This window comes from Orbicella franksi, chromosome 7 (genome assembly GCF_964199315.1).
Source record: "Orbicella franksi chromosome 7, jaOrbFran1.1, whole genome shotgun sequence".
Taxonomy (NCBI): Eukaryota; Metazoa; Cnidaria; class Anthozoa; order Scleractinia; family Merulinidae; genus Orbicella; species Orbicella franksi.
This window is the reverse complement of record NC_138151.1, coordinates 29,026,640-29,054,369: the sequence shown is the minus strand read 5'-3', so window position 1 is coordinate 29,054,369 and position 27,730 is coordinate 29,026,640. Positions and strand designations below refer to the sequence as shown.

The window sequence follows — 27,730 nt, the reverse complement described above, 5'->3', positions numbered from 1 at the left end:
TGTCATGTGTGTTCCTTGTGTCGACTGGCGTGACTTCCGGTGATTGTAACTTTCAAACATGCGATCGAGGGTCGAGGGTCAGAGAGAGGATATGATATTTTTAGGAAAGCGCCACAGCCGAGGTTTTGAGACAACTCAGCTATTGATCGCGAAAAATATTACGGTTGTCTGATCTTTGAAAATAATGGAAACGAACGAGGCTGTGCATGTCGACGAAAGCGGAGAGCACGACAATGATGTTGAAGGTAAATAGATCGCTTATCCTTAGAGCGCGTGGAACGATCGAGTGATTTTTTGACGCGAAAGGCTCTCGTGGAAGGTCGCCCGGTCAAGAAATTATTCCGGAAAAATAGTCAAAATTCGAAAATCAATGTTATTTTCTCTTTTCGAAGCCAGAAAAAATTATGAAATACAAGTAGAAGTGAGTCTGTATTTTTATTTGCGAACCCCAGTGCATGTAAGTTTACCAAATCATTACGAAACTAGTCTATGATCGAGATTTAATAAGGGTCATACGTTGGCGGTTATGGAGATATTTCTGATCACTTTTTGCCTTTGAAGACAGATTGTTTCCATCAAGGTTAAAAATCTGAATCATGCCCTTTTTTAAATTAGGAAATGAACTTCAAGTAATTTGAAAGAAATCACTGATCAATCAGTTACAACATATCGTTTTCGTGTTCAACCGATGGTTTGTCCACTTTTTCTACTTGCCAATCGAACTGATCGGAGAGCCCATCGAATTTTTACGTTTTACAACCCTTTACACGCTTCGTTAAGGTCACTGAACAGATCACCTCAAATTACCGCGGCATTGCGTTTATCGAAAAAAAACAATCATTTAAAAAAATCCCTCGGGAGGTCCATTGTGAAAGACGATTTAGATGCTTTGTGGTGCAGCGTTAAAAACACAATGAAAAACTGGTGAAGGCACGAGAAATATACTGCTCATCTTTTTTTGACCAAATTTTATTTTATTCAATTAGTTCCTAGTAATACCTTTCGTAATTTCAATTGATCTGTTTAATAGTAACGATATAAGCCTCAGCTCAGCGGAGCTTCGGCGGTTTGCCATCTTGTGTTTACCTTTACATGTTGTTTATTTGCCTCCTGCGCAATGAACCAATAGGAGCATTCGTAAGAAATTGTCGTAAAATCTTTCACCAATCACAACCTGCGTCTAATCTTGACATAATCACCGGATAATGGCGGAAGGTGCTAGTACGGGACCGGCAGAAAGAAGTCCAAATTTGCCCTTGGATCTTATAAATAAGCCTAGCGAAAATCCAGAAAAGTCTCCCTCAAACGAGCGAATTTTCTCTCCAGATTCAGCCAGACGGCATCGATTTTTTAACGAGCCCTCCAAGTTTGCGGCTGTTGTTGGACAAGTCATAGTTCAGAAGAAACATGATGTCTACCAGACTTTGCAGGAGACTTTGGAAGTTCTCAACGATGAAGCAGTCGTGTCGAGGGATTCTCACAAGAAAGAAGGCTTGTGGTGTCATCCCTTTGAAATCCCTCGTCATCCAATAGAACAGATTGAGCTGAAGAATGAAGAAATCGAGCTGCAAAGGCAACATTCAAACTTAATACAGAATTGGACTCCAAATGATATCACGGAGATAGAACAGGTCATGAAGAAAGAGAAAGAAGACCCTGTGGTACAGAGCGATGACCGGTGTACATTTTATCAAAAACTGTCCATTTCGGGTGGAGATATTAGCGGGGTATGTTTATTTTGGTGCTTTAATGTTGTGTATGTCAAATAAAACACAAGTTTAGTACAGCAATTAAGTTTGCATAGCTCGTGTAGGCTAAATAAATATGTAAGGGCCTTTCTTATCCACATCATGGCATCTGTCAAGAAAGTTTCCATATGGTGGTCAGTGTTGTAAGTTTTGCAAATAACACAGTCAAACATCCACTGACCGCCACCTCTCTACAGCATGCCTCTCTATAACGGCCCTGTTTTTTGTCCCGGCAGATGGTGCATACACTGCACATTCACTCTTGATTTAACCTCCTGACAACGGCCACCTCTCCTTAATGGCCACTTTCCTCTGTTCCTAAGGTGACCTTTGTAGAGAGGGTCTTAACCTGAATCGTGGGTTTTCCTTTCCCTTTTCATAGATTCAGCTCATTAAACCCTTACCCTTCATATACCTCCAGCTCAAAAACATACCCCCTCAGACAGAGCCTCCCTATATAGTCCATTATAGTCAGTATGGGAGAGGGGCAGTGATGAAAATTCTACTGTAGGAAGGGGAAGGGGCAATTGGGAGTGGAATTTCAAAAGTTCAGTTATAGTAAAATGACTGAAAAACAGCTGGGAGAAGCCCCAGTTGTCCATTTTAATGAGGTGTGATGCAAGAGATTTCAGTGAGAATATATCACAGTTTGTCTGAAAAAGACAAGAAACGGGTGTCTCACCCCACCATAAATTCGTAGTGGCAACCACTCACTAAAAGGTGATAAACTATTCGAGCTTAAGGTCAACCTTGAATCACTGAGATGCAGTGAGTTGAACAGACCATATTTGTACTCCTGGTATTGGACTGGAGCTAGCTTGCAATGGAGGCTCATGTGGGGAAATGTCATTAGAAAAAGATAAAATAACGTTATTTGCATTTGAAAAGACTCCCCACACTAGTCTCAGTTGCAAGCTAGTTTAAGTCCAATACGGAAATTACAGATATGATATATGGCAGTACAGGTGCACTGCTTTCAAGACCAGTTTTTGGTTAGTGATCTAACAGAATGTTTTTTTTGTTGTTGTTTTAAGGTATCTATTGATGAACTGCAGCAGGCAGCCAAACTTCTTGTTGAGGCCTTGTTTATCAGATCAAAGTACATGACACTGAGTATGCAAAGTTTTTGTCCAACGACTGCTCGTAAGCTGAAGACTGTTCATTCAGATTTTGATGCGGAAACTCATTATTTTCATTTGAAGACACAGGCTAGTGAAGAAGAGTTTGGTGAGTGTACGACAGTAAGAGGTTTCTTGCGTGTGTTGGTTTTAACAACAAAATGGGGAACTTCCATTTATGATTTCCTCTTTACAGTGGCTGCTTATCCACAATAGTCAGGTTTTTTTTGTCCCTTCTGTATAAAGTGTTTCACTTTACATGTACCTACACTGTACCTTAAATGGCCATCACCCTTTCAAAAAGCCTCTTAATTCTTACCCAGGGGGGCTTTTTTCACAGAGGTTCAGCTGTATCCCTTCAACTCTTGGATGAAAAAGGGTATACTGTAGGAAGAAATAATCCAGACTAGATATTTTTTGAATGGTTCTGAAGTGAAGAAGAATTTTTTATCAATCTTGTCTATGAGCAGTCAGGGGTTTCAATAATGGCCATGCACTGGACAAATTGACCAGCTGCGAGGACGATTTTGCCCGCCTGGTTTGACTATGTACATGTGGAGGAAAGTTCAGTTCAAAAGTTTTGCCCACCTGTGAAAACCAGTTGGCCTCGTGCTGAACAGTGTTTGGTAAACATACATGTACTGTCTTCTTTTCAGTTTTCTTACTATTATAATTATAATAATTATAGTAACTGAACAATCTTTCTGTTTTTGAAACTTAAGATACCTGCCTTCAGCCATTCTCTGTCCAGTCACCATATGACATTGATGTCCCGGGTGACTGCGGATACCTGTTTGAAATGATTGATGGCGTCATTCAGATTACAGCTTGCAAAAGGGAAATGTCCAATATGGCTACTGTTAGTGATAGTTCCAAACCTGTGATACACCACAGCCCCAGCCTGGAGGAATTTTTTGAAGATCAAAATATTCTTCTGGCTCTGTCAACCCATGGACCTATGTGAGTAGTTGTTACAGTCAGTGCTGCAAATGACAGTCGGTCATTGAACGTAGTCTGACCAAATTTTGAACATGTCCAACCAATGCCACATTGTGATCGGACATGATGTCTGAACATCTTGCCAACACATTTAACTTCTTCCTTTGAAGTTGTTGTCCATCCATAAAATTTGGTTAGATACATTGTTAAAGGGTTCAATTTAAAATTGCAACCAATGCGGTTGACCACCAGTGCGGCTAACATTTCATCTTTGGCAACCAAAAAATATTCTGGTGTAGTCGCCATAATGGCGACTACATTGCTCTGTGTTGGTGGTACATTGCTCTGTGTTGACAATCAATAACATTTTTTTTCTCATGCGTTGTGTTCTTCCACAAAATCATACATGTATTGAAAGATCTTTGCTTCTAAAACATTAAACATAAGAAATAAAGTCAATCCATCCCCTCGTTTCTGACACAATTTTATTCTCTTGTCCTTATCTCAGAAAGTCTTTTGCCCACCGGCGTCTGAAGTACTTAGATTACCGTTATAGTCTTCATTCCTTGTTAAACGAGAACAGGGAACTGGCCGCAATGAAGGATGTACCTCATAGAGACTTCTACAATGTCAGAAAGGTGCGGCAAATGTTTTGACCCGTTATTAGTCAAAACGGTTTTCAATTGAGTGTCAAAAGTAATCAGGCAATTACTTTTGCTTGGTTTTGGTTTTGGTTTTACTAGGGCATGATATTGGCTGAGTAGTCTTATTGGTTTACAAGTAATAGGTTTAGTTTTGGTTTAGAGCAGTTTTCAATTGAGTGTCTTAAAACCAAATCCAAACCAATTACTTACCAGTTAGACTGTTCAGCCAATCTCAAACTATAGTAAAACCAAAACCAAAACCAAAGCAATTGTCTGATTACTTTGGACACTCAATTGAAAACTGCTCTAACAACACTCAATTGAAAACCGCTCTTAGTCTAATAGTTTTTGCTGATAGATGTCTTTTTGGTTACTCAATACTTCTGCTGCTGTTGCTGCTGCTGCTATAGAATATTTAACCAAAGCACAAAATACAACAGGACATATAAATAAACCAAAAAAGGAATTAGCTAAGGGTGGTTAAAACTGGGAACATTGACACTCCTTCCAAACAAACAGTTGAAAGTAATTAACAAAATTTATGGTAAATTTCACCTTTGAGTGACATCTCTTTTAGAAGATTGGCATACTGTATCATGGCGTTTAGTTTCGTGTAAACAAAGTTATGTTCTGGACTGGAAGGGAGGGAGAGTGCAAAGTGAAGCGAAGGGAGGGAGGAGTGAAGAGCGGGAGGGAGGGAGGGAGAGAAGGTGGTTGGGAAGTTAAAGTCTGGGCTTGAGTCTAGTGCCCATCACGCCAGCTTGTATGCCTGGTTTCCATGACAGAAGGGGTACTCCCCCTTCTTCTTCGACTATAACGCTATGTGGTATAGGGCCAGCAGGTGTACCCCCTCCCCCCCCCCCATAAATGGGCTAAATAGGATGCTGGTCCGTGACAGGGTTACCTCCAGCGTTAACTTTGCTGACACCCATTTGTGTACCTGGGTAACTGTCTTCCTCGAGAACTCAGCATCAAGGCTACATTGTAGAAATACTGCTTGACAAGACACCAGGTTAATCTCCAAAGGTACGGGACACTTTGTCTTCATACAAACGTCATCATCTTTTTTCAGGTGGACACTCACGTTCATGCAGCTTCTGGCATGAATCAGAAACATTTGTTGCGTTTCATAAAAAGGAAGATGAAGTATAATGCTGACGACATTGTTATGGTCCATGAAGGAAAGGAAGTCACATTACGTGAGGTAAATACAGCCAAGAATCTTGTTGTTTTTAGTTATTTCTTTTATTGCACTTGTCATCAGCTAGCCATTTTTAAAATGATGTGATCTTGAAATCATAACTTTTTGCCTGTTCTTCAGATTCATTCTAAGGTTAAAATCAATTTTTAAAACCAATGTTTGGCAAGTTTGACTTGTCTTCTTCAGGAATTAAGAATAGTAATTTAAAATACATGGTGTGACCTTGATTGTCAATAACAGTTGGTTTCATGTGTTTAGCTCTGTGAGAATAGCAGGTCATATAACTAACATATAAGATGTACTATTGGTTATTGATTATTATTGTTAAAAACTGGATCATTGGATAATGCAATTCGCGAGTTTTCATTGGCTTAGCCATCATGGATTATGAGCCATTATACCATGCTAAATTAAATATGGTAAGCGAATGCATGATTTTTGGGGGCGTTTTTATTTTTATTTTAGTCTTGTTTTCTATATTTTGGGGGCGTTTTAATAAAACAATTATTCCACTTGCGCTTGTGGGATATAAGATAATTATAGCCAACTCATATCCAACACTCGCTCATGGAAGAACTGTTATTTTACTAAGTGTGGAAATTACATATCATATGTAGGCTTCTTGTGTTTGATAATACTGGTGCCTGATGCTGAATTTAGTAACGTGCATCATGGATCTTTTATCATGAATGACATCGATGATTATGTCAATTGTTTTTTTAATGTGTTTATTCTTTTTTCTCTTCTATCAGGTCTTTGCCATGTTGAATTTGACTCCATATGACCTGAGCGTTGACAGACTAGATGTACATGCTGTGAGTCAAGTTTTTACTGTGTTGTAACTGTCAATAAAAATAGAATGTGTAGTTCTCAGAAATATCCATACCCACCCACCCTAAGGAAGATCATAGAAATTGTGTAGAGGGTGGCAGGGGTGTCATTAAGTTTTGAAGTAGGAGGGTTCTCATGACAGAGTAAGCGGGCAGCCCTATACACAGGAGGGCCAAAGATCTGAGCCTCTAGGGTGGTTCAGAAAAAAAGTTTTCAACTTACTGGGAGAATTTAAAATTTCGGTCCAGAGTTGACAGAGTTTTTTTTCCCCGCTGGGTTTTTTTAAATTTCGTACTTTAAGTAGCCAGGTACTCTGTGCAAAGTAGACAGGTGCTAATACCTGGGACGGTCCAGCTTCTGATAAAAACCCTGGGGTTTTAAAAGCCCAAGTTTTTAAATAAAAGTTCATGTATTAAGCTAATATGGAATTTCCAGAGGGGTGAGGAGCAGGATTTCATAGCAAAACACCTTCTATTTCCATGGGAGGTGTTTGGATACTTTCTGAAACAAACAATAGTTGAATTAACACTTGTGAGCTAACAAGTTTGGAAAGTGTAATTTTAATACTTAACATATGTATCATTCTACTTTTTCTTTAGGATAGGAACACTTTCCATCGGTTTGACAAGTTCAACACTAAATACAATCCTATAGGTAAGAAAGCTTTTGATAAATCATGAAGGTGACAGAGAGATTTGGCAACTTTGCTTTAGAACTAAATTATGTTTTTCTAACTTTAGGTGAAAGCAGGTTGAGGGAAATCTTTCTCAAGACAGACAACCATATCAATGGTCGGTACTTTGCAGAGATGATGAAAGAAGTTATGGCCGACTTGGAAGAAAGCAAGTATCAGAATGCCGAGTACAGGCTCTCCATTTATGGCCGAGCAAAAAATGAGTGGGATGTTTTAGCTTCTTGGGCAGTGAAGAATGATATGTACTCTGATAATGTGCGCTGGCTAATTCAGATTCCACGACTGTAGTGAGTAAACCATTCATTTTGTTAAATTAATACTGAACAAGAAATTTAGTCTAAACAGAAGGATATCACTCATTAGCCTGATACTTTCAGACAGATGTAATACATGTATAGTAAACAGTACCACATAAAGCCAGGGCTTAATAGCTTTCATTTGAATGGTCACACTCTAGATAGGGTTTTATCCACAAAGCAAAAGCTTAGAACCACCTTGTAGAGCATAATAAACAGTGTCGAATGAAAGTACTGCTTAATAGCTTTCATTTGAATGGTCACACACTAGGGTTTCATCCACAGACTTAAAAGTTAGAACAACTTTGTACAGCATAATAAACAACACCACATGAAAGAACTGCTGAACAGCTTTTATTTGAATGCCCACAGACAGTAGCAGTTTGTCTAGTCATGCTGAATCACTTGTACAAATAAGAGTCAGCTACAAATAAACCGGAAATAAAGTATATGACTTGAATTAGCTCACTTAAATGAAACAATTTGAACTTTGCCTCACAGTGTTGTCAGGCAACATAGCTATGTGCATGTCAATAGACCAATTTCGATATATTAAAATTCAGCCTTAAACAGTAGACCTCAGTACGAGGCTCTGGGGAATAACTGCAGAGTTTGTGGGGTTTATTTCCCAGAGCCTCGTGCTGAGAACTATTGTGTTAGGCTGAATTTTAATATATCGAAATTGGTCTATTGACTTAGTAGCTCAAGTGCTTTTATAATACTTAATTACTGTTGGATCTTATTGCAGTGAACAACTGTACATGTATGAAACCTTTTTCACTGCGTTAACTTGCTTTCTTGTTTGTGTTACTTGACAGTGACATCTATCATTCAAAGGACCTTGTGAAAAATTTCCAAGAGATGCTGGAAAACATTTTCATTCCATTATTTGAAGCGACAGTTAACCCCCAATCTCACCCTGACCTTCACAAGTTTCTCACACAGGTGATGGACTTTCCAAAAGTCTTCATTATTATTTTTTGTATTGTTTCTGTATTTGTTTAGTATTGAGTTCCGGTAAATGATTTCAACTGAACAGTATCAGATGTTTGTTTGACTAGTCTGATCACCCTAATACAGGGGTTGCACTAAAGGCCAAGCACCAGGTAATAGGGAGTTTAAGAAGCTACGACGGCAATGCCAAGGACAACATCAATTAAAAATTGAATTTGTAATTTACCTACGAATCTCGCGATACTCTTAAGCCATTTACTTTGTTTATCACTGTCTAAACTATCACAAAACTGAATCTGGGACACAGCAATAAATTTGAAATTTGAAATTAGAAATTTAAAAAGTTTGCTGTCGTGGTTCACGTTCTTCAGACAATGCAGAATTTGGTCATTTAAAGTTGTTGTTTTGCAGAGGACAGCAAAGAAATGTACCAAGAATTATAATGCACGTGCACAGCCATTGTTCTCCTCAGTAAAGCTTTTGTTTAGTGATGTTTGCAATGCTGTTGCCATTGTGGTTTTCTTAAACTCCCTATTAATTTGACCAGCTGTGAAAGCAATGGACCTTTTTATCGATGTCACACTGTTCCAATTTTACCATTCAAACAAAAAAACCTCAATGCTTGATTTATTATGCCAAATTTAGTAAACGTGTTAAGTTTTTTGAGAATCCGTTGCAAACTCATGAAAATATGGGACCCCAAACTTTGTACAAAGAGTTTGTAACAGATTGAAACTTCACATATTTATTTTAGCATCATAAATTGATCTACCGAAGTGTTTTTTTCTGTTTCAACAATCTCCGAGGAATTTTTTCGAAGAAGCTTTGTTCAAAACATTTTGGCTGCCTGTGACCATCAAATGCCTTCTTGAATTTTAAACCTAATGAAACCCCTGCTAAATGAGAAGAAAATGTTAACCCCCCAAAAAGACTTTACCAAAATCTTTCACTCAATAAAGTCACTGCAAAATTCCCTCCCTCCCTCCCTCTCCGAAAAAATAAAAGGTCTTCAGATTGCAAATTCCAGACCCAAGGGGGATTTTGCACCTCTCTGTCACTATTGTAATTTGCAACTCCTTATGTTTTGCCCAATAAGAGTCACCACCAAATTTCTACCCCTGCCCGTCATTATATTCCTGAGTACCCCCTTGTTAACAGTGTCTAACCCATTTACCATGTAAACAGGTTGCTGGCTTTGACAGTGTAGATGACGAGAGTAAAGCAGAGACCCATTTGTTTACAAAAAGGAGTCCTTTGCCCGTAGACTGGAACACCAATGATAATCCGCCATACTCTTATTATCTCTATTACATGTACTCCAACATGGTGGTCCTCAACCATTTGAGAAAGTAGGTCATCTTGCTTTGTAGTCCACAAGTGTTTTTCTTTTATTCGGCAAAGATTGTACAGGGAAGAAACACGTTCTGGCTCCAGTTGTTCAAAAGATAGATACATAGGCATACGGGCACCTTTGATTTGGGGGCAGTGATGACCTTCTTGCCTGAAAAATTTGCATAATGTGTGAGTTTTGAAATTGGGATACAAATGCCCACAAATAATTTATTTGCAGTAAAAACATTAATTTAATTTAAATCATTCACAATTCCCTTATCTCGAAACATCTTGGAATTTCTTCTCCCGAGTACTGTTGCCCAAATCATAAGCACTTTGTACGAAAAATGTAAAACATTTTCGAGACTGGGGGCTGCAGCACCATGCCCCCACCCCATCCCCTCCAGCTTGTACACCTATGGATAGATAATACTAATCCATTAGATTAATCATTATCCAGAAGATAGTGTAGTATATCTGTCATGACCAGTGATCTATCTGATAGTGTTATCCAACCATTTAACAACTGGCCTCTGGAACTTTGGAGGTCAAGAGTGGTCTGGGGTAGAGTGGGGCATGTTGAGGTGGGCAGCAGTGGCGTGGGGTGTGGACTGGAGTGATGTGATGTGTTTTGTGGTGTAGTTAAAATTAATGTTAAAAATAACATGATAAACCTGGGTTAGAAGTAGAAAACAACTGACAAGCTGTGTTTTTCTCACTTTTCCTACTCTGTCCTTCTTGGCCTTATTTTCTTAGCCGCTTTTCGCTAGTCTGATCTTGAACACAATCTGAGGACTTGGTGCTAACTGCTGTTTAGCACCTCACAAGATCTTGCAATGTCTTCTGTCTGTAAAAAATCTTTTCAGCCTTGTAAGTGGCAAACCTTTATTATCCTTTCTAGGCCATGTACCAGTAAGTAATACAGAATGCAAATTATGAGAGATGAAAGGCAAAATTTTGTTGAAGTAATGAAATCAAGTTCAAAGGAGTCTGTTTTTATTTTACGTGAAAGCATTTATGAACTGATTTTTGAACTAATTTGTGTGTTTTCCACAGAGAGCGTGGCTTTAACACCTTTGTATTGCGACCTCACTGTGGTGAAGCAGGACCTGCCCATCATTTGGTTTCAGCCTTTATGCTTGCTGAGAACATCAATCATGGTCTTCTTCTCAGAAAGGTGCGTAAGTTACTTTTCTACTAAAAGTGGCCCTCCCGCACCTTCCCCTGCAGCCATTTTGGCAGGACCTGCCGATCCTTGCATACGGCTGGCGTGCCTGAAATTTGAATTGACCAATTAGGATTCAGCAGGTAGGATAACCTAACTGTCCTTTCATCAATGTATAAAGTTAACAGGAATAGCATTGAAATCAGGCAACTTTTCTCACTAGAGATGGATTTACATGTAAGGTAGATATTCACGAAAAGGGATTTACAATTCCCAAAACCATATCAGATGGTAAAAAGTGAAAGATCTGAAACATTTTGTGTCTCCAAGCTTCCAATTTGGCGCCAAAAATGGGTCGCCCGTGGTTCGTTGAATGTTGCCAGGTAGGGTAATAGTTGTTTTATTTTGAACAAAATATGCTGTTCCTCGTCAAATTAAACCCGGAATTCTCAAGTTAACCATTGGAAGAGGCTAAAGCATTGCCTTTATTTTTGTTAGCTTCAAAGAAAAAGGCCATTATCGTGTACTTTCGGTAGGACAGTTAAGTTTTGACTGCCGCTCATACTGCAGGCACAGCCGCTGTATGCAAGGATCTTGTGTAGGCCTCATCAGCCCTCAGTGAGCCCACACTAGACAAGGAAAACCTTCTGAAATCTTTCTCCATGAAGAAAAGCCATGATGATGAAAAGTGAAGCTACTTATTCACAGAAGATGATCAAGGTATATTTTAACATGAAGCTGTTTGATTGACAGGTGCCAGCTCTCCAATACCTCTACTACTTGGCTCAAATTGGTATTGCCATGTCACCCCTTAGCAACAACTCCCTCTTCCTTAACTACCAGAGGAACCCTCTGCCAGATTTCCTGGCTCGTGGACTGGTGGTATCTTTGTCGACAGATGACCCACTCATGTTCCATTTTACCAAGGCAAGTTTTAGCTTTACAGCATCACATAATGCGGTCATATAATTTTAGGATATTTTGAGGGGAAAATGTGTTCTTTAAGATCCAGGAAAAGTCATATTTGAAGGTTAATGTGGGGTTTAATAATGGGGGTTTAATAATAGCTGTGGCTAGATGAATAGTTGTTCAACTCTGATAGTAAAGAATCTGGGTTGAGTGCAAAAGTTTTAGTTCTGCTCGTTAGGTCCAGCCAGTATTATGACGATCTCGTGACCACAAATCAAAGAGCACACTGAATGACAAAGTAGAAGCTTCAGATGTAATGCTTCAAACGTAAGATCCTTGGAATACATAGAAACCAGAAGATAATACCCGAAAATGATGCTGCAAACATCAGCTGAATCATTCTGAAATAAAAGAGTAGCTTTTCAACAGGCCATATTCGTATTCTCGTTATTGGACATTAAGTAGCTTGCAGTGTAGGCTCACGCGGGGGGAATAGCATTAAAAAGAGATTAATGTCATTTACATTTGAAAAGACTCCGCGCATTAGCCTCACTTGTAAGCTAGCTCCAGTCCAATACCGACGATATGAGTGTGGACTACTGATTTCGGCTTTTCGAGTTTCTTTATCAAGATATCAGTCCTCTTGTCTGATTGCCTTAAAAAATGTTGAAAATTCATTCTGAGTATTTGGTGGTACAGCAAGAAAATATCTAAAGCTGATGCTTTGCTGTATTCTCATCATTTATTTGCTTAATATTGTATTGACTCTGTAAGGAGAATTGAGATCCTGATCAATGTTGAACATCAACAGGAACCTCTGATGGAGGAGTACAGTATTGCAGCGCAGGTGTGGAAACTCAGTCCATGTGACATGTCAGAATTGGCCAGAAACAGTGTCGTTATGAGTGGCTTTGAGGATGAGGTACATGTCTCGTATTTCTATTCGCTCAAATCAAATGAGGGCTTATAAGCTAATTGTTAATATTGTCAAATGTGAAACACGGGTCCAAGGGCGATTTATAGTCGACCAAAAATTCCGGTTTGAATTTCCGGAAATTATCAGTAGCAAATGGATCAGAATTTGTCGGAATATTTCTGGAAAAGAATAGAATCTCGCGAGGTATACCCAAATTTTCGAAAATTTGTCACCCAGAATTTCCGTTCTTTTGAATTTTTCTCCCGGAATTTCAAGGATTTTTCGGTTGTGTGGTTCGCATTTCGGAAATTCAACAGTTTTTGAATTTTCCAGAAACTCTCCCAGGGTATTTCCGTACGTTTGCTCCAGTTTCGAAACTTGCAGAATATTTTTGAAATTGAAAGCGCCCCAAGTTTGCTTCTAATGTGATTGACATTTGACAGGTGAAACGTCATTGGATTGGCGACGATTACATGAAAGAAGGAGTAGCGGGGAATGACGTACACAGAACCAATGTCCCCGATATCCGCGTGGCATTCCGTCACGAGACTTTGGTGGAGGAATTAAGCACGATCTGCACTGCTGCACGTGTTTGAACCACGCCATTTGCACGTGTCCAGATTCATACTGCACGTGTTCACATCATATTCTTCCCACGACAGTCTAAGTGAAGCAAAACTCAGAACTGAGTTTACAAGAAGGCAAAACAATTATAGCAGTATGGTCTTAATTATTTTTAAAAGTAATTCAATGAAACAATGCTCACAGTGATAGCGTTTTTATTTTTTTTGACGGCATTTTTTGAATACAATGCAAATAGTTCAGATCAAAAAGAGACATTCTATATTGGCGTTATTTTAGTTGAATTTAACAAGTACTCAATTTTAAACTGAAAAAAATATATATATGTCATATATCATATTTACATAATTTTGAAAGGTTATTCAACGGTTGTTACAATTAATTATTTAGAAACTTAGTACTTAAGTTTGGCTGAAACTGTTAGAGTTATTTATTTGAGCTCATATTTTAATTTATAGCGTAAACATTAGTCCAACTTATCTGTCTTTTTTTCCGAAATATATGTGGTTCCAGAAAATATCTATACCCATCCAAAGGAGGGTTATTGAAAAAATCCAAGGGGCGGCGGCGTCTCAAAAACCAGCATTTTGTTAAGGAAAGCATGAACCAAAACTTGAATTTCCAGCAGTTTGGGGAGGGGGGGAGGTGGGTGGGCATCAAGTTAAAAAACCTTCCGTGGGAGGGGTATGGATATTTTCTGAAACAACACAATGTATGGTATGTACAAAATATGGGTTATTTAAGTTTTATTTTAAACTGAATATCATCTTTGGCGGGGTACGCTAGCATAGATATGATAAACTTAATGTACAGAGCAAATTATCTATTCAGTCATCGGTAGTCAATTCAATTAAAGTTTTCAGCTACAAAGCGTCTGTATATTTTGTTTTACTGTAGTTGTGGGATAAACAACACTTAAAAAGTTCGCCTTTTACTGTTGTAGCATCCTCATAGGATGCAAATTTTAAAGAGCGCCCTCGAGGAGAAAATTCCAGTTCTTTCTTCCTTGTCAATGTGAAACTCATTATGACGTCATATATGTTACTATGGTAATTATCAGCTTTATGAGGCATTTTCAAATTTTTAGAACAAAAATTTGGCACCAATCGTTTGGGGGAATGGAATGTTCAGTAGTTGCTAGAAAGGGAAAAAGGCCCTCGAAACATGAAAAGTTGCCGAAAAGTTGCCGAGCAACTTGTGGAAATGCCACTGAGTAGGGAGAAAACGAGGAGGGAATTTCCCAGGTCAACCCATTTGTCGAATCCCATTCGGAAAATCACTCAGATGCAGTTTTTGTGGTCAATTAGCTTCATGTCTGTTGTATTTTTTGCAGAATTTGTTGAAATTCGACCAATTTTCTGAACGGTTTTATCCTTCTTTGTTCAAAAGGTGATCAATTATAATTGACTTGGATACCTTTAAACGCTCAAGAAATTTTATTAAGAGTTTTGGTCCACTTTATAAGGGATCCCGGGCTAACGATTTACAATGTAAGGAAGTAAAACTCACTACTTCAGTCACACGTACTGCCAAATATTTCTTAGTGAACTAGAATCAAAAGGGTTATAAAAGGACAACGCCACGAGTCTAGTAATTAATGCGCATTCTTGCCCAAATGTTTTATCGCGTCGTAAAGCATTAATTCTTTTTGGTGGAGGAGGAGGTAGGCAATTTCCCAAATAAAAACATACGCAGCGGAAAAAGAGAAAATTTTAACAAGCAGAGATCCAACGTGCTACCTCACGCCCTCGTCGTGGGTCCTGGGCAACGTTAAGGCGCCAAGCGGGGGTCTGGTGAAGGTACAAAGGCCAGCCACCACGTGCTGAATGAAGCCTTAGCAAATCTTCGGGGACATGGGTCCCCAGCTTCAGAATTGGTTCATGGAATGCTTGTAGTATGTACGAGCAAGGAAGATGTGCCCAGATAGTGAAGGAGATGAAGAGATACAGTTACTATTCTTGGAGTAAGCGAGATGAGGTGGAACACCTGTCGATTATTGCGGAAGCATTTGCAGAGACCATCCTGTACTCTGGAAACCCCAACGAAGGTGATCCTCATATGAAGGGAGTGGGTATTATCTTTTCAAGGATGGCTGCAGATAGCCCGCTAGCAAGGCAGCCGGTCTCGGAACGAATCATCACAGCCAGATTCGCCTCCAAATGCCAAAGGATGTGAATTATACAAGACTATGCTTCAACTAACGATGCAACTGGCGAGGAAAAAGAGGCTTCCTACCACCAGCTTCAAACAGAAGACGATCGAACACTAAGAAGAGAAATGACCCTTGTCGTAGGAGATTTTAAAGGTTAAAATTGGCAATTACTATGCTGACTGATGGAGACTGTCGTAAGTTAAGATAAGATGAGATAAGATAAGAACTTTATTAACGTGTCGAAGTCGCTAGCATACAATGTATACTAATTGGGAAGACCTAACTACGATTACTTATCTAATGATTAATAAAATATGAAATACACGTACGTATTTAAGTGTTTTAAAATATGTATAGGGCAGCATGGACTAGATAGACAACATGAATGAGAACGGTGAAAGCCTCAGTTGCTGATTCCTGCGTCATCAATGAGTTGGTAATTGCGGTCACTATCCTCCCCCACAAACCATGTCACAAAGCTACATGGAGATCGCCCGATGCAAGAACTGAGAACCAGATTGATCACATCACAATAAACCGACGATGGAGAAGTTCTCTTAAGAACTTTAGAAGGCGATCCTTGCCTAGGAGAAGACGAAAGAGACGTGAAAGAGGACTGGAATTCTATCAAGGCTATGTACATCTGTACATCAAAACAGGTAAAGATGTGTCAGGAAAAGTGAGAGGAAAAGAAGGGTACAGCTCATGATCACGGGCGATCCTTGAAAGAAGATTGAAGAAAGAAGGCAACTAAAAGCAGTACTTGATAGGGACCCCGGGGTGGGCACTCTCTAATATGGGCTATATACAGTAAGTATACGTGCGACCCTATCGGGTATAGGTTTTTAGCTGTTTTGGTCATAAATAGGGTTGCAAGTAAGGGAGATCTTAACAGACTGTATCAAACAACAAGAATTTACAGCGTACGAAGACCTAACCAAATGCCCAATAAGGAAGGGGGCATCCTTGCCAAAGCTGATGAATAACTTGCAAGCGGAAGGGACACTTTAAAGTGGTGCCTAATCCCCCCCCCCCCCCAACCCTTAAACCAAGCTGTCCTACAGCCTAGAGAGCTGTCGATAAAGATAGACACCATAACCAGGGTCGAAATTAGATCAGCCAGTAAAAGCCTCAAGATTGGAAAGGCGACTGGGATCGATAATGATCTGGAGAGATAAAGAAGAAATCCCAGACTGGAAGAAGGGCCTCCTTGTGAAGTTGCCGAAGAAAGGCGATATCACACATTATTAGAATTGGAGAGGGATGACACTGAGTTGTTTTTTGCAGGTAAAGCTCTAAGCCGGATTAAGCTGGATCGAATGAAGCTGGCACTATACTCATTGTTGAGAGACGAACAAGCTGGTTTTCGCCGTGAGCGTTCATGCACAGATCAAATAGCCACTCATAGAATTATTATTGAACAGTCATTGGAATGGAACACTGGACTCTATCTGGCCTTTGATTCGGTGGACCGAGAGGCAATGTGGCAAATCCTGCAGCATTACAGAGTACCAGGAAAGATCATTAATATTATTCGATGCCTATACGGCGGCTTTGTGTGTCTGGTGATCCACTGTGGATTCCTGTCGGAACCATTTCAAGTAAGAACCGGAGTGAGACAAGAGTGCCTACTTTCGCCCATACTACTTGTCTTGGTAGTTCTAGACTGGGTCACCAGACAAGCATATCATGATGGAACGCAAAGAACCGGCATACAGTTGACTCTAAGATGAAAGTTAGAAGACCTGGACTTCGCCGACAGCCTTTGCCCCCTAAGCCACAAGCTTCAGTACGCGCAGGAGAAGATGGTGGCACTCCAGACTGCATGTGAAAGAAGTAGGTCTTAAGATCAACACTGGAAAGATCCAGAGAAATGAGAATCCAGGCTAGAGATCGCAACCATCTCCACGCTGGGAATGAAGATATCCAAGATATCCCAGACAACTTCACTTACCTTGGCAGCATAGTGAGCGTGAAAGGAGGAACAGAAGAGGATGTCACTGCACGGATCAGGAAAGCGCAGCAAGCTTTTATATGTCTCAGAGCGGTACTCTGGAAAGCATGAGCTCTCTCCCTCAAGACAAGGTTGGTGACATTCAACTCTAATGTCAAATCGGTATTTCTATACGGGTCGGAAACCTGGCGCCTAACCAAAGCTCTGCTTTCCAAAGTGCAGACGTTTGTGAAAAAAATATTTCACCAGATACTCGGTATCTTTTGGCCAGATGTCATCAAAAGCGAGGAACTATGGGCAAAAACTGGACAAGAAGAGGTAGAAATCACCATAATACGAAGGAAATGGAAATGGTCGGCCCTACCTTGAGGAAGGAGAGAGAGAGAGAGACCACCACTAGAGTGGACATGATGGGAATCCTTAACGCAAAAGGAAACAGGGAGAACATCCGGAAGACATAGGGTGGGGCCGAAAAGATTGCGAAGAACAGGGTCCGGTGGAGAGATATGGTGGAAACCCTATGCCTCACAAGAGGCAAAGAGGATTAAGTCAGTTAAAGCAAGCTACCAATAGCAAGCTTGCTTAGAAGAAATCCTCCCTCCCCCTCCCCCTCCCATCAAAAACAATGGTCCCTTCAGAAAGAGCACCCTTTGTCCATTTCGGGAGAGTGTAGCGTTGCGTGACAAAGAGAGGTCCCGGAGCAGGGGACCTGGGGCAAAGCAAAACTTTCAAGATGGCCGCTCGCAGCTCACGAGAACAAGTGTAAAGTTTTTCTGAGTACTTCGATCGGAGCTTTTTTCTTGAATGTCTGTCGAAACAAAGCTAGAATTAAGCGTAGACGTTTCATTGCCTAACAAAAATTAAGAAAATGATTGGTAAGAAATGAGATTTACTTGTTTTACTGCAGCAAGAACAATGTTTCCTAGACAACACCATCGTGTAAAGAATGTCCGCGTTTAATCCACGTAAGAATGTGCTAGAGAGGTAAGTGTGCTTGAGAATTGTGTTTATTGCAGAACACTCTATATATGCAGTAGTGTTATGGTTAAAACTTATGATCATGTTCACGCCATAAACTAAACTTAAAACTAATTTTAAAATTACTCCTGGAAGAACCTAAGTACAGCCAAACTCAGTTAAAAACTACATACTTTGATGTTTTTTCTATGTATTTGAAAAATTTGGTTATATGTCTTAGAGACTTTGCCAACTCACGCTTCTTAAGTGCTCTCCAAAATTTAACTGACATGTTAAATTCTGTACTAGGTTGAGGGACAGAGAAAAGAGTAGGGACTGGGCTACCCTAGAAAAGAAACATAGAAATCGTTCATGGTCTGCTGAATCCTATCAGGGAGAGAAATTCGCGTTGTCAAGGAAACTTCCAAGCCCACAGCATCTACCAAGCCTTGAAAACCGGCCAACATCTGTAGATTCAAATTATCACCAAGATTTAAAGCGTGGAGTCCTAAATGTTATCCCTCCAGTGCCGGTCAGACAACAAAATGATAATTTTCAAAGGTAACTTGATTTGTTACTATGTAACTCTATAAGTGCAAAAGTACTGCTAAGGTTTTGATCTATGCAATGCAATTCATCCCTGGCCGGTTTATTTAGGAGACCAGGTTGGCTTGAGATTGAGTCAAACCCAGGCTAGGCATAGATGTGTATAGAAAAAATGGACAGCAAGAGGTTTCCTAAACCAAATATATAGCATTGTGATGTTATGAATAAGATACAGGCAAGGTAGGTACATACACGTTTTTTTCGTAGTGCACACAGGCTCCTACCCCTCCCCAACCACTTCCTTGCCTCAAGACTACCGATAATTAATTAATTGGTATCAATTAATTAAGCTAACATTAAAGTCTACACCTTATTGCCTTATTGCTTATGGAATTATTGCCTTACTGCCTTATAGACTTATTCCTTTAGTGGACATCAGCCCCCAAACCATCCCAGTAGTGCACTCTGCACTAAAAGAGGCATATCAAAAAAATGCATATCATTTGAGTGTGCTTAAACCATAATAAAGAAAAACGTAAAATTTTGTATTTGAATACTGAATCATCATTCTGCAATTAGATGCTGAATGGGACTGATTGATAACATTACATGGTTATTTACATTTTCATTTCACAAGTCCAAATATACAATAATTATTTGTGTCTGATTTGTATGGCTTTTGATTGTCCTTTGTAAGTACCATTAACGGATCAACCTTTTATGTTATATCAGTCTGTTAAAATCTTCCTCTAATTTGTATTTGCATTTTCACTAGGGATGTACATACCCAGGAAAAGAACAAAAAACAAGAAAGGCAAGCACTTCAAAACCAATATGGAGATTACACATATTCAGCACTGCAATCTTACTATCCCAACCCATCCATGGCACCCCTACCTTACCCCCCTCTGATGTACCCAGTCCCTATGGTCCCAGTTCATCCTGGGTATGCTCCTTGGCTTGCACCTCAACACGGCTTCAGTGGCATGAACTATGGCCCTAGTAATGGCAGAAGGTAAGGAATGGAAAACTTTTCCTGCAAGTTTTTTTTATTTTTAAATGTTATGTTGTTTGCTAGATAAGGTAAAAAAGCAGTCCATTAATTTCATTTTCAATACAGTGGAGCCCTGTTAATCTGGTCGCCAACGTGGCCTTATTAAAGGGTTTCTTTTTTTAATAAGAAAAAAGACTGACTGAACTTTTGTTTGGGCTAGATTAATAATGGGGTGGCTGTATTAATGGGTGGCTATAAGGCAGGTTCCACTTTAGTACATAGGTCATAACTGGTTATTTCATCAATTTTATTGTTTTGAATTATAGACTTCAAATTTCTGGGTTTTCATGATGTAATCATGTTTGCACTTTTTGTGAAGTTTGAGAAAATATCCATATCCATGAAAAGCCACGGGACATTTTAAGGGGTGTAGGGTCTCAAAAGCCAGAATTTGGTAAGTTTAGTATGAGGCTTAACTGGGATTTCCTGACAGGTAAGGTAGGGATCCTAACCAGACGAATCTTACCAGTGGAGAGGGTATGTCTATTGTTTATTTTCTGGAATGACAAATGAACTCATTCTTTCTTTCATTTCCTAATAGCTATATTTTCCTCTCATCAGACCCCCAAACCAATTAACACGCTCTCAAGCGGCTGTAATACTTCAAAAATATATCAGAGGCTGGCGAGTTAGAAAGGTACCCATAATAATATTATTATATATGAATGATCAACAGTTAACTTCTTTTGGCAATTTTAGTGGATTGAAAAATGGCTGTGAATAATGTAAGTTGAAGCAGTCTTTTGTACTTTATTTTAATTGTGAAAAGGAATCAACCTTCCATTTGTTTCTTTATAATGTTATAGAGACTTAATAAGGGTGGCAAATGGTCCTTCCAATAATGCATGTCCCACAGAATTTAAGTTTAATGTCATGGCTCTTGACATCTTGAATTTTTTCAGACACTGTCTCAGAGTTTTCATTCTATCTGTAGGGCTAAGAAAGTTTCTGGCTCATCGAAAAGATAGAGGTGTTGCTGTTCTGCAAAATCTTGGGTTTACCAATCCCCAACCATAAAATGCTATGCGATTTCTCTCCCTCAAATGGCTCACATTAGTTACAGCCTGCATTATTTACAGCCATATAGTGAGAGAAATGACATAGCTCTGATCTTGGCAGAGTGTGGAAACATAATTAATTTATCATGTACATTCTTTTTTCAATTTAACAGGGCCCTCAGTTTGCACTCTGGCACTACATGTGTAACAAGAAATATTCTAGAAGATTTATAGAAGGACTGATTGACAGCTTTCTTACAGAAGAAATTATTCCAGATATCTTAATTGATGTTTTCTCTGGTCAAAAGTTCTTGGTGAGCATAATGACACATACTTTCCTAATTTCTTTCCCTGGTTTTATCCACCTTACTAAAAAATCGGCTCTTTAGATATATATAGTTAGTTAGATAGTTAGTTATAAATATATATATCTGAAAACACTCCTTGCATGTGTTCTATATTTTTTCCAAGGTATTTGTAGGCATCAAGAGTTTTCTATTGGAAATCTGGAAATACTGCTGTCTATTCTCTCTCTGCAATTTCATTATAACTTATTTATTTGTTAGTATGATTTTTTTTTCTTTTTTAAATGACAGTCAATTGGAGATCCAAGATACAAAGTGAGTGAGCGAGTTTGCAGAGAAATCGTTCATCAAGATGTTACTGCTTTTATACATGAAATTGCTATGGGAGTGTTTTATTCTCAAGGGGGAAGGTGAGTGCCTGAGGTAATAATAATGGATAATTAAAAAATAAATAATAATTGTTATTTTAATTTTTTAATATTATTTTCACAAGAATCAGTTAGACTATGACAAAAGTCTCTTATTTTTGTTAGGGATAGTCAAGTGGGTGAACAAACAAATGCATGTAAAAATCACCATCCATGAGGAAATGTTATGCATTAAGCCCGAGAACTTTATTATTGAATCTTTACCCCTGTGTGTTGCATTTCCTTGTGCAAGGTGATATTATATGCAAAACTCACCTAGAAGGAGGAGATGCAACGTTTTGGGGCAGATTTTTTTAACCTCTGTGTGGTGTGCATCCTTTTGTGAAGCGATTTTTGCACACACACTCACCTGCTCAATCACTTGACTAACCCTTGAAAAATGAGAGACTTTTTTAGTCAAGCAATCAACACACCTGTCTGATATGAAATAGTTCACATTGCATCGGCAGTTATTTAATGATTAGAATATGAGCTCGCGATTTTTATTGCATGATAGTTAACAAGAGTGCAGCCTGAAATCATAGAAATCAAGAGCAAATAGTGAGTAATATTGTTTCAGTATAAATCTAGTAGTCATTCCAAAAATTAATCTAAATCCTCTTAAAAACACTTTGAAAATGCAAAGAGGCAACCCGCAGTGCACACTGCTACACCAGTCACTATCTACAACAGAATAGATAGTGAGTAGTGTAGGCAATCAGAGAATAGCATTCAAGATAGAATGCTAGAAGATTTATACTAATTTAAATTAATGATTTTTTTTTTGTAGCGATCTACATCTCAAGTGACTACATCGTGAGACAAACGATAATACACTTTGTTATAACTGTTTTTTTCTCATGCAGTTCTTTGTCTAGAAGAGATCCTCTTGTTAAAGTGTGTGACAATATCATAAATGAAGTTGTGAAGGAATCTACAGTTCAACTTGTGCGTTCTGCAGTAGATGAGGTAGTGGTAGGTCACATGGCTGTCATCAAATCTGGAGACTGGTTGGAGGACTTAATTTTGGAGACAATTCAGCCCATGCTTCCAAGAGTGGTTAGGGAATTTCTTTGTAGTGTTTATGCTTCAGAGGTGACTTGCAATTGCCATCATAAGTGATAGTGTCTTACTATATACATTTATTTATTTTCCAAGTGCAGGTAATCCATTATTACTAATAAGTAATTAGATTATGACCTCAAGATTTCTATCGTGTTACAACTATCACGCATGCAAATCAAGAGCGAACAATCTAATTAATTAGTATAAGTCTACAAGTCCTTCAAAACTTTATCTAAATCCTCTTCACAGACACTTAGAAAATGTCAAGAAGCTGCCGTCATTTTGTTAACAAGCACACACTGCCATGTTACTCACTATTTAACAAAGAATAGATAGAACGCTAGTAGATTTATACCAAGAGTAATTAGTATAAATCAACTAGTGTTCTATCACGAATGCCGTTCTCTGATTGGCTACGCTACCCACCATCTATTCTGTGTTAGATAGTGAGTAGTGTAGCAGTGTGCCCTTGTTAACAAAATGACGGCCGCTTCTTGGCGTTTTCAAAGTAGATTTCAATAAAGTTTTGAACGACTAGTAGATTTATACTAAAACAATTAGATTATTTGTCCTCAATTTCTATCAGGCGATAGAAATCTCAAGCTCATAATCTTATTGATCATTAGACTGATAGGAATACAATTCAGGGAATAATTGTGCAAGTAATTTCAAAATCTAACAAGTGCAGTGTGAGGCTGATTTGAAACTATGAGGATGATTATTTCCTGTATTTTACTCCTCTCTGTCCAATACTAATTACCCGCATTAACAACAATTTTGAGCTTCTTCTTTGAAGCAAAAAAGTCAGCAATGTTTTCCATAAGTTGTAAAACCTGTAGGGAACATTGAGAAGGAAGCCATTAAAACTCAATTAATTAACATGGGAATGGTATAAGTATCCGGCCTCAAAAAGATGAAATTGGATACCTGTAATTGGTCACCCACGTGATCTGCGCCGATTACATGACAACTCCACAAGGCTGGGATTTCTTGTGTTGTAAGTGAGTCAGAAGAGTGTATCCTTCGTCAATTTATGAAGCAATTGCGTTTGTACCACTGTAACTAATCCAAATTAAACTGGTAACGTTAGCGAACCCTTGCTGACAGACGTCTGTGCTGTAGACTGCTTGCTGATACCATAAGTCTCTATACCTACCACAGGTCGGAGGCAGTGTGGCCGAGTGGTCAGCGTGTCGGACTCGCAATCCAGCGGTCCCGCTTTCGAGTCCCGCTCTGACCACTACCTGAATTTGTTTCTCGGTAGCCCCAAGATCAAATCCTCGGCTACGCTTGTAAATAACCAACTGGTTTGCCTCCGGCCAGTTGGGATTCTTAACAATGTTATGTTCAATTTGAATTATTTGTTTCAGTAGTTTGCTCGGCCCCACTAGCACTTGTGCTATAAACATTGCCGAGGGTAAATAAAGGTTATATTATTATTTTTTTTTAGGTGACTGAAGCCATGCATGGTTTCCAATTTGACGTGGTAATCGATGACATCATTGATGAGGTCATGGAACCTCAGTTGAGGCCAGTTATCATCGAAGCTTGGCGTGATGTAGTGGACGTTGACAGAGATAAGCAAGTTAAAAAGGTACGTTTCAGAGGAACTCTCTAGAGTCATGACAAATACTTGCCGTAAACTGATCGTCTTTCTGTTATTTTTTTACATGAGGGGTTCACATGAGCGTGTTTGACGCGCGAGTGCAATAAGGCGCGAGTTTGACGCGCGAGGATATGGTTCATCACTCACGAAAAATTGCAGACGATTTTAATTTCCGAAATAGTGTCCGAAAATAAAACCGCCGGAAATTTTTAAGTGTCCGAAATATTAACAGTACAGTATAAAATTTTGAAGTAACTCCAAAGCTCTTAGTTTCCTTTATTAGGCAAATTTTAGTTGAGACGCTGCTTGAGACACGTAACGGCTAGATAAAATTTGTGCTATTTTTTCCTCGGTAAATCTCTAACACCTTAAGGGTGCAGTAAACCTATCATTTTCACAGTTGTTGTTTCACTGTTATCCGTGTTTTGTAGGCGTAAATTTACTTTAGTTATGTTTCATCGTAGTGTCCGAAATTTTTTCCCCAAATCCGCTCACTGCATTTACGTGCCTGTTCTCTCGCTAGGTTTCTACTTATGCTGAGGATCACATGCTTGATGCATTGTGCCTGCAGCATCTTTTGGGTCAGTTGGCGGGAGATAATCTCTCATTGTACTTTAGAGATTTCACAGACCAGTCATTAGATGGTAAGTCAACAAAAAAAGTGGTTTTTAATTGGGATGATTGATTTTTCGAAGCAGTTGTTTGTGCTCTGGATTTCTGTTTGTTAAGGTCTAGTTGTAAAGAAAGAAGACTCGTTCAGCAAAATCTGTTAACTTAGGGAAAACTGGCTATTCTGAGGAGCAAAAATTAAGAGCAAAACCAATACGAACCATGCGTTTTCCCTCGCTTGCCACGGGTTGCATTGTTTTTCCCGCGCTTGGCACTTTTGCCTGTTTTTCTCCCGTTTGTTTCCTACACTAGACACTGGCCACTGGTCGAGTGTTTTACCGCACTTGGTACCGGTTGAATGTCTGCGGTGCGCTCGGCGCTGGTAAGTTAACCATCTGCAGGCTGGTTTCCCGGTTCAGTACTGCTTTGTTCTGATCGGTTCTGCCTTTTGTAGCATGGTCTCACCACGGTCAAACGTAAATGCCCAGTTTGCCAACTCTTTGTCCGTTAAACAGACCTAACCACTGCCTCATAAATTTGCCTGTTCCTCAGAAAAATTACAGACAATCTATTTTGCACCACGTCAGGTCCTCTAACTGTTTGAATTCAGTTAGGGAAGAAGACGGTTTTGGTTACACTTTCATCCAGTAAGAATGTTTTCTCGACTTTCAATAAGTGGAACGATCTGAATTTTTTGTGGCACGATCTGACTTGGAACGATCTAATCATGGAACGATCTGACCGTAATCAGAAAATTACAGAGAATTTGTTTTTTGGCATTGCCTTAGACTTAATAAAAGTTGTCATTAAAGATGTGTCTATTAATCATCGTGGTGTAAGATAGGACAGATGAATTTTACTCGTTTGTCTCACGATAGAGTCACTTTGAGATATAGATCGCGTCGTTTCGACTGCTATACTGCTAGTCTTCATCAGGCGACGAGGTCGACTGTTTACGTGTCGCTATCACTGTCTCAATCGTGAGACACACGAGTAAAATTCATCTGTCCTTTATAAAAGTTGTTTTCGATGCATGCCTTGCTTGGATGGTGCTTCCGGTTAGGTCACGAGTCCTTGCTGTTACAAGATCGTCGTTGGGAACCTCGTGTTTCGACACGAAAAGAACTGTCTTTTATTTTAACATAAAATAATCATAAGCTACTAAGAAGTTTCCTTACATCTAACGTGTGTTTTAGCCTGTGTATATCCTCAAATTGATACCGAACTGACTATATTACAACTCCATGTCTTCGCACAGGCATGATTTGTGGATTACTGACTCAGCAGTATTTAGCGGTGAATGATGAGCAAGAAGCAACGCAGAGTAACTCGGCTGTGAGAGAGTTTCACCAAGACGTGTTCTGTGATGTGGTGAGTACAAGATTTCAGCCACAGATTTCATGGGCTAGTCTGGTCCTGTACGAACTTTCATAGAGTCTTTTCTCTCCAGTTGATATGTGATCCCATCAAATCGTGCGGTTTCTGTAAATACGTTGACACAACGGCAGTTTAAACAAGCCTTTGCATTTTTCTTTTAGGCACTGGATGTTGTATTGGAAGAACTGACAGGACATCTAGATGAAGACATCCAAGAGCTGCTAGAACGCGAAAAACAAAGAAGCATGTTCGATCTTTAGTATTCTTGGACCTTCAAGTGTAGCTCATTTGTTTGTAAGCGGAGTCATTTTAGTCAGTCATTCCGTCTTTCCCCGGGGTCTTTCCATCCGTCCGTGAGTCAGTCAGTCAGCCAGGCAATCAGTCATCAATCTGTCCGTCCGTCCACCCGCCCGTTTGTCCGTACATCCGTCCATTCGTTTGTCCATCCGTCCGTCAGTCAGTCAGACAGTCAGTCTTAAGGTCTGTGTCAGTCAGTCAGTCCGTTAGCCTAAAAATCTGTCTGTCTATGTTAGTCTGTCGGTCAGCTGAAGACGTGTCAGTCTGTTATTTACTTCACAAAGTTTCTTCGAAAAATGAAAAAGAAACAAATAGCTGTTAAAGTTTCATCCACTGCGCAAACAAAGTTCCAAACAGAACTGACAATGGAATCCTATGAATTCCATGCTGGTATCTGAGTGCAGACAAATGAAGTGTCTTTGTTTTGAAAGTCACTGCATGATCTCTCTGAGAGTTTCCCGCGGAAACATGTCTATCAAAATAGGGTTGTAAATATATACGTTTAGAAGGTTGTAATTAAATTATTTTTATCCTTTCTTCGCGATGCAACCGATGTATGTTATTATATTATTTTTTTAAAGACGTATTTTAATGTACATAGGGAGCAATAAAACAAGGATAGTAATACCGTTGTTATTCTCGTAAGCTTGAAAAGAACTGAATAATTTCTCAATTCCACTCCATTTCAGTCTTACGGGTATGGTATAGCCCACTGAAGTAGCGGTATTGGTTAGGTCTCGGCAAAGCCCGTTACGCTTTTCGTTATTTTTCGCGTCTCTGCCCAGTCTCGCTCCACTGGTTTTCACCAAACTCCAAAGAGTGATTAATTGTTTACTCCAGACATACTTTGTATTGAGTATATCAGTCGGCTGTCACTCTTTCATTATCTAAAAAACTTTGACAAATGATTTCATTCCAAACAATTTTCGAGAGAGCATGTCAATCATAGCTTTTCCAAAACTGACAATTTGTGTCATGTTTATTATCCGTGGCGAAAATGGCGTCAATGTTATTGTCCATGGCGAAACACGCACGTCCCGAAGAGATGGAATTGACTGGTTGTCAAACTCTCCA

At 39.3% G+C, this 27,730-nt stretch overlaps 2 protein-coding genes across 3 annotated transcripts; both read left to right on the top strand.

Annotated features, from left to right (window-relative positions):
• Window positions 1-78: 78 nt before the first annotated feature.
• LOC145492970 (AMP deaminase 2-like) lies at window positions 79-14,199 on the top strand. 2 transcript variants are annotated; one of them, XM_081472346.1, is made up of 15 exons: window positions 79-245; window positions 1,327-1,727; window positions 2,783-2,975; window positions 3,589-3,826; window positions 4,314-4,443; window positions 5,522-5,653; window positions 6,403-6,465; window positions 7,081-7,135; window positions 7,222-7,462; window positions 8,290-8,416; window positions 9,611-9,774; window positions 10,814-10,934; window positions 11,676-11,849; window positions 12,643-12,753; window positions 13,191-14,199. In XM_081472346.1, exons 1-15 carry the CDS (start codon window positions 185-187, stop codon window positions 13,341-13,343), a joined length of 2,364 nt encoding a protein of 787 aa, XP_081328472.1. In that variant the 5' UTR covers window positions 79-184; the 3' UTR covers window positions 13,344-14,199. The 2 variants fall into 2 exon arrangements, with proteins under 2 accessions (XP_081328472.1, XP_081328471.1); XM_081472345.1 differs by lacking the exon at window positions 79-245 and having other exon boundaries at window positions 677-1,727.
• Window positions 14,200-16,592: 2,393 nt separating this feature from the next.
• LOC145492973 (uncharacterized) lies at window positions 16,593-27,272 on the top strand. The gene is made up of 11 exons (XM_081472350.1): window positions 16,593-18,419; window positions 18,702-18,953; window positions 19,714-19,953; window positions 20,554-20,629; window positions 21,164-21,304; window positions 21,587-21,705; window positions 22,569-22,761; window positions 24,218-24,361; window positions 24,897-25,017; window positions 26,241-26,353; window positions 26,521-27,272. The coding sequence occupies exons 1-11, from the start codon at window positions 18,382-18,384 to the stop codon at window positions 26,617-26,619; spliced, it is 1,536 nt and encodes a 511-aa protein (XP_081328476.1). The 5' UTR covers window positions 16,593-18,381; the 3' UTR covers window positions 26,620-27,272.
• Window positions 27,273-27,730: the final 458 nt, after the last annotated feature.

Bases quoted from the DNA above. Each gene is read 5' to 3' on its own strand.
- LOC145492970 (XM_081472345.1), top strand. From the start codon at position 1,206: ATGGCGGAAGGTGCTAGTACGGGACCGGCAGAAAGAAGTCCAAATTTG. The intron at 5,654-6,402 runs GTAAATACAGCC...CTCTTCTATCAG, and splicing joins AGGAAGTCACATTACGTGAG to GTCTTTGCCATGTTGAATTT. The intron at 12,754-13,190 runs GTACATGTCTCG...GACATTTGACAG, and splicing joins TGAGTGGCTTTGAGGATGAG to GTGAAACGTCATTGGATTGG.
- LOC145492973 (XM_081472350.1), top strand. From the start codon at position 18,382: ATGTCCGCGTTTAATCCACGTAAGAATGTGCTAGAGAG. The intron at 21,706-22,568 runs GTGAGTGCCTGA...TTTCTCATGCAG, and splicing joins TTTTATTCTCAAGGGGGAAG to TTCTTTGTCTAGAAGAGATC. The intron at 22,762-24,217 runs GTTAGGGAATTT...ATTTTTTTTTAG, and splicing joins AGCCCATGCTTCCAAGAGTG to GTGACTGAAGCCATGCATGG.